General features: G+C 43.6%; 1 protein-coding gene across 1 annotated transcript; it reads right to left on the reverse strand.

The window, feature by feature from the left end:
• Positions 1–2,581: 2,581 nt before the first annotated feature.
• atxn1l (ataxin 1-like) lies at positions 2,582–11,032 on the reverse strand. Its single transcript, XM_086106957.1, has 3 exons — positions 10,930–11,032; positions 8,349–9,514; positions 2,582–7,082 (listed from the first exon to the last, which is right to left on the reverse strand). Exons 2-3 carry the CDS (start codon positions 9,390–9,392, stop codon positions 5,730–5,732), a joined length of 2,397 nt encoding a protein of 798 aa, XP_085963083.1. The 5' UTR covers positions 9,393–9,514; positions 10,930–11,032; the 3' UTR covers positions 2,582–5,729.
• Positions 11,033–11,735: the final 703 nt, after the last annotated feature.

Here is an 11,735-nt window from a genome sequence, read left to right on the forward strand (position 1 = left end):
AACAATAAAAATACAATATCTTTGTGTCCTTAAAGTACATAAAATTCAAACAGCCAAAAATAAAGAAATAAAAAAATAAAAAAAAAACGGCCTAAGTAGTTCACAGAGGTACAAATATACGGTACAAATCTAATTTATCCAATAAAAGGGTACAAATAATAATAATTAAAAAAAGAAACAAGAAAATAGAAATATTAATGCTTTGTTAAATTCAGGTAGGTGTAGGGTAGTTCTAAGGGTGCACTTTGGGTGGACAACTCTATAAGGCTTTTGATAAACGATCAATACATATCGGTACAACCATACAAGAGTAAAAGTCATTATACAAAGTTCAGACGACCTGGATTATACTTGAGGATTGAATGTTACATTTACATCTTTGCATATGTTTTGCAGATTTAGGCATTTGGGGAAGAGAAAAAAAAGAAAAAGAAAAAAATACATTTGTTTTTTTTCTTACGCAGTTACACATCACAACTTCACATACAAAGCAGTGTCATTTTGTGCCCCCAAAATAAGAACATCAAAATCGGGGAAAAAAACATCTTTAAAACTAGAAACTGTTCTGTTTTTTTGTTTGTTTGTTTCCTCAAAATTCATCTCTGGGAAGTCCACCACCACTCACAGACACACACACACACGCACGTATTGTACAAAGCGGGAGTTAAGGCATCAAACAATCGCGGTCAAAGCTCGTGTATGACAACGGCACACAACTCGGGCAAGTGATTGAGCATTTATTTCATGTTCACCTTAAGGTCCACGTACGACTGCGCTCATTGTCCTCACTAATAAGACAACTCGGCACACTGGGAGCAGACCAAATAAAAACTTCAAGATTGTACTCGCGTGCTAGAGAGTAGGAACATTATAAAACTCATACATAAATTGTGTGTGTGTTGTCAAGCGATGAGAAATTTTCAACAAATTAGTCGCACAATTTTCCATAGCGGCAATGAATCCAATTTTTCTACAAAGTATGTAATAGATATTTACTTGAGTAATACCTTGGAAATAATGTCAAATCATCAAAAAAAAAGTATATTTAGATTCAAAGATGATTCGAATAGCTTATTTTGACCTTTATACATCTTTATATGGCGCTTTCAGATCAGCTGAAGCGGTAACAAAGCGCTTTACAGAACACCGAACATAAAATAGCAAGAATATAAATCTTCAAATGCAATTCTCCGAACATTTAGCGCTTAACTTGTAGCATGTAGATGTCAACTGGTGTGCAGTTTTTCTTCCCAAGTACCTTGGACTTGTCTGACTTGTTTTCCAAAGTTCTACTAGTGAGGACAAAAAGCATTCTAGTACATAAACCTCAGGATCTCGAATAGATGCGCAAAGGACTTTCTGCCCTGCGATTCTTCAAACGACAGCGACAACACTGCCAAGAAGGGGATATTTAGTGCAAGTACTCACAGCAACACACCATCAGCCATGTCAACACAGGTGAAAAAAAAAAAAAAGGCTGGCATGGCACAACAACAACATAACAGAGCGCCCCCGGTGGCCAAAAGGTAAAGACAGAGGCGGCAAAGCTCGCGCCCTGAAATGGGATGAATACCTTGTGATTGTTGACACTAAATCAGGGGTCGGGAAAGGTTTTCCGAACGGGCCTAAGTTTAGTTTTTCCAAAGTCTTGCAAAAATCACAATTTCAAAAACCTGTTTGCATAATGGCCTTAAATCATATTGATCTTACTCTATATTGATTCCAAAATTATTTTGTGACAAAAACAATGCATAGATGGCAGAAACTACAATGTATCCGTTTTTCCATTTATACAGCCGTCATTCATATAACAGAATAGATTTTTTTTTCGGCTAAGCAGGCCCATTTCACACAAAGTAAATGAAGACGACATCACCATTATTTTAGTATACTCACAAAAAGTTAATTACATTAACGCACTTGAAAAGTGAACTTAATTAGACCTCTAAACTAGTGGCAGACTCTGGCATGTGCGATATGTGTGGCAGCGCAGGGTAATATTTCTGCTGCCCACCAAATAAAAAAAACTGGAGTTAAATTCTTTTCTATTGACATATAAATCATTGGCGTTCGTATGGGGAGTGCGCTCTGTCAAAGAAAATCTCAGATGAAACAGTGATTTCCAGCCAGAGTGCCGGCACACATGAGTGTGCCACGGGAGCTTATCAAATGTCACTTCGTTGGTGAGACAATTTATTCATTAACAACAAATAAATGTATCTTTGTCCCTCTATCGATGCCAGCAACTTTGATGGCAAAAAGTATGAAATGGCCTCTTTTTGTGACAATTCTGTTTGGTGGTGTGCCGTGCGATTTGTCAAACTTAAAATATGTGCCTTGCTTCAATAAAGGTTGGGAATCACTGCTCTAGGTGTCCTGATCTCCAATTGTAACGGAACAAAGTAATGTATCGATCCATTCATGGATCAAACACCTGTTAGAGATTTTTGCCATTGAGCTTCTGAAACATTTCCAACAATGGTTGGACTTGTACAATCAAAGTTTTGGAGGTCAAATTAAGGTCACCTCTAAAGGTTTTAGTGCACTGTAATTGCTCCCCCCCCCCCCCCCCAGCCCGACATCTTTAAGTTTCTGTGCGTTGAGTATACTTCTTGTGAGTTTTGTTTTTGATGGTGTACTGTGAGAATTTTCACAGAAAATGTGCCTTGCATGAATAAAGGTTGGGAACACTATTACTATATATTACGAACATATGCGGGTTAAAAAAAATTTTGGCCTCTTCTGAAGAGTTCCACTGAGGTTTTATTTGTTTTCAGAATTGCATGGCAAGCGGGAGCACGTATTCTAGTGCAGGTTGGTTGCCCAGCTGCTGTTTAACAGCCACTATGACAAGCAGAGAGAAGAACGGCAGAGCAAACTAGCAATCGGCTGAGCGGTCCTGCTGTGTTTACTGCATAGAAGACGACGTGTGTTAAAAAAAAAAAAGGCAGCCGTATTGCAAATAGCATCAAAATCACTCATACAGGGCGTCCCTGAAGTCGGGACATATAACTGACAGCAATGTTGAGTTATTGCATTGAGTTTACCTGAATTTTGCAAAGGCATCAACAATTTGCCTAACAAATGTTGGAAATTATATAAAAGACGTTAATACGGTGTTTCCTCCTACTATTTGAGTACTTGGTGAATTGCCCATATATGCAACAAGACGATGGCTCAGCACTACTTTTGGCACACCACACTCAGTGGTGGAGGGGTCGTCTCCCAACCCAGAGGTTCAGGATTCAATCCCTGGCCATTGCGACCTTGTCTAAGTGTCCTTGAGCAAGACGCTGAACCCCCAGTTGCTCTTTATGTTGCGTCATCACTAAGTAAATAAGGAAACCGTGTAAGGTGCTTTATACTGTAAGTGACAGCCCATTTACCAGTTCCTTGATCCCAAAATGGTGCCAAAGCATGACATTTTTCTAATAGATAAGGATGTCATAACTAAATGAAACTCCTACCATCGCTTCAACATAGTTCCTTGGCACAAAGATACCACCAAAGCACCGCTTTTTTGTTAGAGGGTAGGTTACTGCCTTGAAAAAAATGTGAATATGTGGGGAACACTGTATTCTAATTCAATGGAATGTTGGAAATGTAACTTCTTGAAAATATTAAAGTGTCCTGACTTAAGAGACACCCTGTAGATTACTTTTTTTAGATGAGGCCAGAGGCCAGACATTTTTAACGTAAATATTTTCTGCTCAACACAAAGCGAAACAGCCAGTTTGAAGTCGTATTTTTTTAGTAGGAATGTCTCGGCGTGTATGATGTGCTGCCTAATTACTAAAACCTTTGTATGTTTCCGTGTCTTCTAATTGCACTTACTGTATATCTTCAGTGAGCGGGAGGAAACTGCAGCATTCATCTTGGCTAATTTGTAAACAGATTTTTTTTTTGAAATGCATGTCAGTTTTCCAAACATATTCCCTTCGCGTGGTGTGAGACAAAAGTTTGGTGACTAATTAACCACGGACAAACAGAGGAAAATACGAGAAGAAAATGTGATCAAACATCAGCGAGATGGGGAATCAACAAGCTTAGAAAATGGAGGATGGAAATAGTGCATCAATATTTAAGTTGGGGTGAGACACGGTGGACTTTTTTTTGGGAAAAATATCTGATGAGGATAGCCCCGCTGCGGGCTCTATTGCTTAAATTTTGGTAAATGCGCAGACTCGAGACAAAGGCCAACGTGATTCTCTGGGTCATTCCCCAAGGTCACAGTCTGCTGTTTAAGGAGGTCTCTGTGGTACATCGAGGAGATGAGTTGGTAGGGTGGACTCGCTGACGATACTGGAATGAATAAAGCACGGATTCCAGTTTGTTGTACTTAAGCACACATAGACAGACATAAACACACAGAGGTGTTAGTGGACAAAAAGAGGGCGTGATTGATTCTTCACAAGTTGGATTGTAAGACAAGCGACGGAACGCGCTGCGCTTCGTGTGTCGGCGTTGCGCAACAGACGCCAGCCGTCAGGAATGGATTCAAGATTAGAGGGCTCCAAACGCAAGCTGGAGTCGTCCAAGTGCATTCCAATCAGGAAGCCGGGGCGTTCCCAAAAGAGGGGGTGACCTCCAGTGAGGAAGTGGTGACAGAGGGAGGAGAAATGCAGTGTATGAGGACTATTCCTAGAAACTACAAACTTCTCCCTTAGGGCGAGTGACGTGGAGCCAGAACAAGATATAGATATAGATATTTTTTTTCAGTTGGATGTGCAAAGAATCTTCAACATTCTCAGGCTACATTCTCACTCTTTTCTCCATCCGTAAAAGGTCTCCTCCACAGCTGTTACTAGGGCTGAACGATTTTGGAATACAATCTAATTGCAATTCCAAAGTATTGTGATTGCAATTTAATATGTGATTCATTTTTTCAAGGTCCTTATCACATGTATTTAAATAACCAAATGATTGGGGGCCAATTCAATTGTTTATACTGCAGAACTTTACCCGTGAATATTTTTTTTTGCTCAGATTTTCATGGCAATTTTTTTTTACCGCCCATCCTTCATTTTCTTTTCTCCAAAGTAATGAAACTTGAATTGTTTTTCTTAGTGCTGTGTTTCGTGTATGTTGATGTTACTTCTGGGCGAAATGTGTTCCTTCTATAAAAAGGTGGTAGATAAAATTGTGGAAATATAGATGTACTTTCATGTGCTTTGAATTTTTGGACAGGTAAAGTTCTGTCTTAAAAAAACTTTTTTTAAATCTCTCCCAGGTAATGTGTGTTTATTTCTGTTTACCAATTGCTAATAGATAGTCGATCAGTTTTGTTTTTGTGCATGTGAAGGATTAAGAAATTGTTTTTTCCAGCCATTGTGCTTTTTAGATGGGTTGAAAAAATAAACCGGTTAATCGGTGAGCAGTTTTCGCCAAATTGTATCTGCAAAATGGCATTGGGTGTCTGTGATAACTGATCACTCTAATTGACTGTTAGCTAGCCAAACGGAAAGGGGAATTAACAAAAGCAAACAGCAAAAAGCATTATCTCGTAAATAAATCTGAGCTAAACATTGCGATTGACTTAGATTTGTTCCGTCTTGTATAACGAGTATGTTGGACAAGGTTGCAGCGTGTGCATTTCATTCCACGAAACCATGACTGTGGATGGTATGTTAGAAACAATGCAGAATGCGACTGTCATGCATTCTAAATCATTGTGATGTCGGTTTGATTTCGATTAATCGTTCAGCCCTAATTTCCACAGAACGGCGTTGCTACTTCCCTGCATTGGAGCGTCCTTCGATGGACAGTTTGACCTCTTGGGGGATAAACGAGGGCCGGATGTGTCCAGAGGCGCTGATCTGTGGACAGGCGCCATGCTCTCCCTTCGTACTGTATCTTTGGAGGCCAGGTGAGGACCAGCGCCTCTGAGAAGCACCCAGCACAGCCCCCATGGCGGCACCCGCCAAGGCAGAGGCATCCGTGTGCAACTGGTAGCCGCTCTGACTCCTGGGGTGCTCGCCTGAGGTCCGACTCGGTCTGACGTGGGGCTCAGGGTGGTGTGTGGCTTCTTCCTTGTCCGCCGTGTCTTTCTCTGCCTCCCTCGGCCTGTCTTTGTGCATGCGCTCTGTCCTGAAATGAGTCTGAGGACGCGAGTGCTGCGGGGCGGGCGGCCCCATGAGCTGCTGAACGGGTTCTGACGCAGAAGCGCTTTTGCTCAACGTCCTAGCCACATTCTGCTGTTGGGGGTGATGGTGTTGCACGGCGGCTTTTTGCTGCAGTGTGATGGACACGCACACATCCCCAACTTGCATCTGATGGCAGGCCAGGCCGTAAAGCTGTGCTGTGCGGTCCGGGCTGTAGGATGACCAGCCTTGGCCAAACACGAAAAAAGGGTGCTCCGGGGGTACATCGATGGTCACTTTGCTCTGCTGCTCCCCCACGGTAAAGTGCAGCGTCACGAGATCGGGCCTCTGGTGGCTGGCGCAAATGTCCACCACCATGCTTGAGTCGATTTTCAGACCCCCACTAAGCTCGGCGCTGCGCACAAAGTCCTGAGTCTGCAGGTCCTCAATGCGCTTCAGCTCCCCAGTGGCCAGCTGGATAATGGCGCCCTTCATGAAGTGTGACGGGTTGGCAGTGGCTGGTCCGGGGACAGTGCTTGGAGCTAAGACCTGGGTCACCTCAGCGGGGGGCTGCTGCTGAGGTATGACCGGCTCACCCGCGGCCCTCTCAGGGAGGCACGCCCGGCCTGAAAGATCTGAGGCTTTAAGGGAGGACTTAGGAGAGCTGTCATTGGCCTGTTGCTGAGGCTGTGGGTGATACTCCACAGGGACGAGCATCGGCTGCCCATTGGCTAGCATGACAGCGTGGGACGGCGGACCCGCATGTTGTTTTTGCTGCTGATGCAGTCCACTCACTCTGGGCTCACTGTAGCTTACAGGTTGGACCAGGTACCCGGACTGGCCAGAAGCGAGAGCCGGGTTTTCTCCGTGGACATCTCTGGCTCGCTGCATACTCTGCGACAGATTCATGGGGGCGAAGGAGACCTCTTTACGCCCTCCGCTGACACCTTGGTTGGAGGAGGAGGAGGAGGAGGAGGTCAAACTGCCAACCACCTGCTGCACCTGGAACAACGTTGAAAAAAAAGAAAACATATTCAACTTGTACAGCACGAAAGGTCAGACCACTTAGAAGCAACATTCTTCAGAGCAAGTATGTCCCAAAAGTAGAATAGAGTATTCTACCATTTATCCTGTCCATTAATTGAGTAATCTAATACAAAATGATTTTGCATTATTAAGCACAATAACAGAAGCAGGTGAGGTCCAGGTATATTTGTCATCGGACAGCGGTAGATCAGTTGATAGAGGAGGTCATTGGTTCAAATCCCGGTTTTCACTGCCTGCTGTCAAAGTGTCCTTGGAAAAGACATTAAACCTAAATTGCCTCTGTCTATATTGTTCATGAAAAAAAAAACAGTTTTCAATTACTCTCCTGGTTTCAGAAAGAATAAATGTCCATTTGGCATCCTCATATTCTACTCTCATATCTGTTACTGACTGTGTATGGCTTTTATAGGTAGTGTCTAGCCTGGTGAGTGACGTGGGCGCCAGCAAATCCCCATGTAGAGTTGGCTGACTGTTAAACTATTTTACCCTAGCCTAGAGAGATATATCAATGTGTTAGCCCATCTGCATGCTGAGAGACTGGGGTTGATTTGTGGCCATCAACAGCTCATCTGTGCCAATCGACGCAGCTTATTATATGGTTTTGGTATGGTATTATGGTTCAACAAAGCCATTAAAAGTGCAAAGGCGGCTCTATCTATCATTGACTGATTTGATGGCAGATGATACGAAAACATCTAACATCAATGTGTTAGTTACCTTGTGTTGGGAATCATAGACTTGTTCCTGTGGTGCATATTATACTTTGTCTTCCTTGTAAAGTGTGATATTTTCTCAAACTTTGGGGATCATCTGTCTTTTACTGAATCTTTGCTCCTGGTTTGCCACCAACGTACCAATCTATTCCTTCACAGAAGGGTGCATGTGATTGCATTAGCACTTGTCTATGTGGAAAAATTATCTGTGCAAAGCTTCCGGGTAGGGATTTTGCTTCAACCTTTTGGGCTAACAAATTACTCTGCATGCCTATTACTTTCATTGGAGACTGCAGTCCAGGGTGTACTCACTCAAACACGGCTAGGAAATGCTATCCCCCCCTCCAACCCTAATGAGGACAAGCGCTACAGAAAGTGAATGGATGCATCTCATGTAGAAGTTAAAATAATGACGAATAAAGGATTACTGTATCTGAACAAAAAAAGTTGAGAATGAAGTCTGTGTCATGATGGATACGCGTTTTAGATGACACACATCAACACTCACCTCGAGGTCACTGTCTGGAGTGCTGCGATGGCCGGGTGAGCTCAGCTTGCGTTTCTGGTTGGTCTCGTGCGCTCCGGGTAGGGCGGCTACTTGCTGTACTCGCGTGTTCCTGATGGGGTAGAGCGAGTCCAACGCAAGCTCCCTGCCCACGCGGTCCTTATCCCCTCCATTTATCTCTGGCTCCTTTTCCTGATGTACACTGTGGGTGTCCCTGGAGGCGGCTCTGGCAGCACCCTGAGGATGGTAGAAGACCGGCAAGCCCCGCGAGCTGAGCTCTGCGCCGGACAAGACGCCGACAGCGCCGAGTTGCTGCTGGGCGGCCTGCTCTGTAGGCAGCATCAGCGGGACGCTGCCGGATGCAGAAACTTTGGCAAATGTATGAGTGGCTACCTGAGCCTGAGGAGGTGGGGAGACCACACCTTCTTGTATGACAGACTGGTAAGGGACGAGGTGCGACAAGGCATGGGCCTGAGAGATGGTCGCTGAAGGTGAAATTAACGAACCGGAGACAAAGCCTGGGGGCAAAGCATACGGTACCGCCGCATACGGGGAGCTGACGAACTGGAGGGAGGAATGAGGGAGCTGCGTGTAGCCCAGAGGAGGATAAGGAAGGCCTGGATGCTGCAGGAGGGGCGAGTGTACAGTGTAGGCTGGAGAGATGTGGCTTAACACTGTGTGAGGACTGGTGGGCGAGTATGTAACAGACGGTAGAGCCACTTTATAAAGCATACTGTATTGGTCTACTGGCACTGCTGATATGCCCTCAGAAGTGTCCACGCCGTAGTGAAGTCCTGGCTGAGCTCGCAGCCACTCCCCGGACGGATGCCCTCCCTGAGAGTCACTGTTGGCTGCACAGTTCGAGATGGAGCCCACTTCATCCTCTGCAACAGCGCTTCCTCCACCGCTGGCACCCACACCTCCTCCTCCTCTTTCAACGGTAGACGCCGCTCCTGGTATCCCTGCAGTGCCGCCACAGTTACGAACAGGGAGGTCCCTCTTCTTAGGAGGCAGACACTCCTGGTTGCGTTCCTGAGCCGGTTTCATCGCGACGTTGAGTCCGACAAAGTAAATTCACTGTACGCCGCAGGGGCAGACACTCGCAAGCCAGTCGGGCCACGCAGGCACCAGCTCTGAAATCCCCGGGCTGACTTCCGCTGGCAATTCTCCTGAGAACAAAACAAAGCACGGGAGAACAAAATCACGTCTTCTCGTAGGGTACATTTACAAAATGGCTGTTTCAGATGACTTTATTTAATTAGGGGTTTGGAATGAATCATACATGGTCAATAAAAGATGATGCTGTCACAATGATGTCACTGTTGGAGTGCTGGCACTGCTGTTTATCCTCAAAGACAAAGACAACAATCCTGCACCAGATCTGGACTGTACCCACTTGCTCTCCTTTTCATCACTCTGCCACAGACATGATCATCAGGACATATAGGAAGTATGTAATAACTATTTATGCTAGCAACTGACTTGACAAAAAAGGTACAACTGAAGTCATCATTTGTCTTGTTGAAAAAAAATCCATCATCTTATTAGGTTAAAAGTCACATTTTAGAATGCTGCAGTTGTTTTGGTGAAAGTAAAGCATCACAATTCAGAGGCTGTAATATTGCATTTGGACTGCTGAATGCTACACAATCATTTTTACGAACAATATTGCTCTCTATCACATGCAATAATGAGCATGTCTTGACTTCAAATTTCCCCAGTGTGGGACAAATAAAAGTTATCTTATCTTAGGTACTGTAACAGCTGTGTAACTGACCAGGTACAATAGCTTGTCGTACCTCGATTAGTATTTTGACTTAGAATTCCACAGATGAAAAACGTTGTGTTCACCGTTCACATTTTGCTCTCTTCAGAAGGATCACACAAAATGGATTATCTCGTCTTATCATCAACAACATTTGGTATTTAACTTTGAATACATCACAAGTGCACCCGCAGTCACAAATGTCTTCATTTTTTAGCACAAAATACATTTCAGGCCCAAATAAAGAAAGTTTAAAATAAAAAACAGATGGATGGATAAACAAATGGTTATTTTACACAATGTGGCAGAGCCGCATCGTTTTAAACGAGGATGTCATCATGTAAAAACTAGCAGCTGATTCGTGGGAAGAGCACAAGTTAATCGTGAGTTTGGTCAATTATCTGTTTGAGGAATAATGTTCCAACGATACCATCGATGGGCTTCCTGGTTCTCACTGGGAACACTCAGTGAGCCCAAAAGTCACTCGAACTCCGTTACACAGCACAGGCACTGTACACCGTTAACTACTAGAGGGTGCGTTTAACGAGCACTTAATATCACGAAAATCACACATTACATTGCATCCTTTCAAGCGTTTTGTGCGAGTAAGCGTTTTGGTGTTTAAAAAGTGGAGTTCGTAGGCCTATTATTCATTATTCGTGTCGCGTTCCACTGGTTCCGGCTAGTTAGCTGCTCAGCTAAGGCTGTTAGCTCACTCAATTCCACTCCTGCTCGATTCCTATCGCTTCACAAATGCCGCGGCAACGCGCACTGTGTTCTTGTTGGGAACGGCGACGCAGGGGAGTAAAGCAGACTTACCTCCAATTGTCATCGCGGAAGGACTTTGCTGAGGGTTGGAAATAAGGAGAGAGGATGAGCGATGTGTGACAAAAATCAAGGCTCAGAAGTCGAGCCCATCTCGAAGGCCAGCGGAGGCGCTCACATATGACGTCATCAGGTTGATGCTATCGCCTTACAAGTGACTCATGTTTTTGTCTTAGTACATTTAGATGCCCCGTTGCACTTACATAGTTCAAACTAACACTTAAGTCAGAAATCTACAGCGTTCTTCAGGATGACTCATATAACATCACGTTGTCCATTCGTAGTTGAAATTGGTATCAGTTTGTGGTTGCTGTAATAAGGAACTCATGGTATTCGCGGGGATAGTGACTGGATTGGCTCGCAAATAGCGAAATACCGTGAACAATTGACGCGCACTCAGTTGTATTGAAAAAAAATTTGAGGCGGTGTCAATTATCATTTAAGACAATAAGAGTTTTTCACGAAAAACGTTTACATTTATTTTTCTATTGGCAAAAATAAATACTGTATATCCACAGTTGCCACACCTTTCGTGTTTGGGCGTCAACTACACCGTCACACTAATTATCGCAATCATTAGATTAGGTGAGAGAAAAAATGTTTAAATGTGTAGCCTCTATTAAATACTACATTTTTAACAATTAAAATGTAATATTTATAATGAATGTGGTTATTTTATTAAATACAACAGTGCTTATTGATACAAATTCAATTTATTCTATGACCACGCTGGTAACACCATACATTTGTTTCTCAAATCATGTTTCCTTCTTGAAATGAATGGAAGTGCCATTAATCTC

The sequence above is a fragment of the Hippocampus guttulatus genome, chromosome 3 (genome assembly GCF_054856545.1).
Source record: "Hippocampus guttulatus isolate MCC_2025c chromosome 3, RoL_Hgut_1.0, whole genome shotgun sequence".
In the NCBI taxonomy this organism is placed as follows: domain Eukaryota; kingdom Metazoa; phylum Chordata; class Actinopteri; order Syngnathiformes; family Syngnathidae; genus Hippocampus; species Hippocampus guttulatus.

Coding starts and splice junctions, on each gene's coding strand:
- atxn1l (XM_086106957.1), bottom strand. CDS start 9,392: ATGAAACCGGCTCAGGAACGCAACCAGGAGTGTCTGCCTCCTAAGAAG. Junction 7,083..8,348: donor CTCCAGACAGTGACCTCGAG/GTGAGTGTTGAT, acceptor ACGTTGTTCCAG/GTGCAGCAGGTGGTTGGCAG.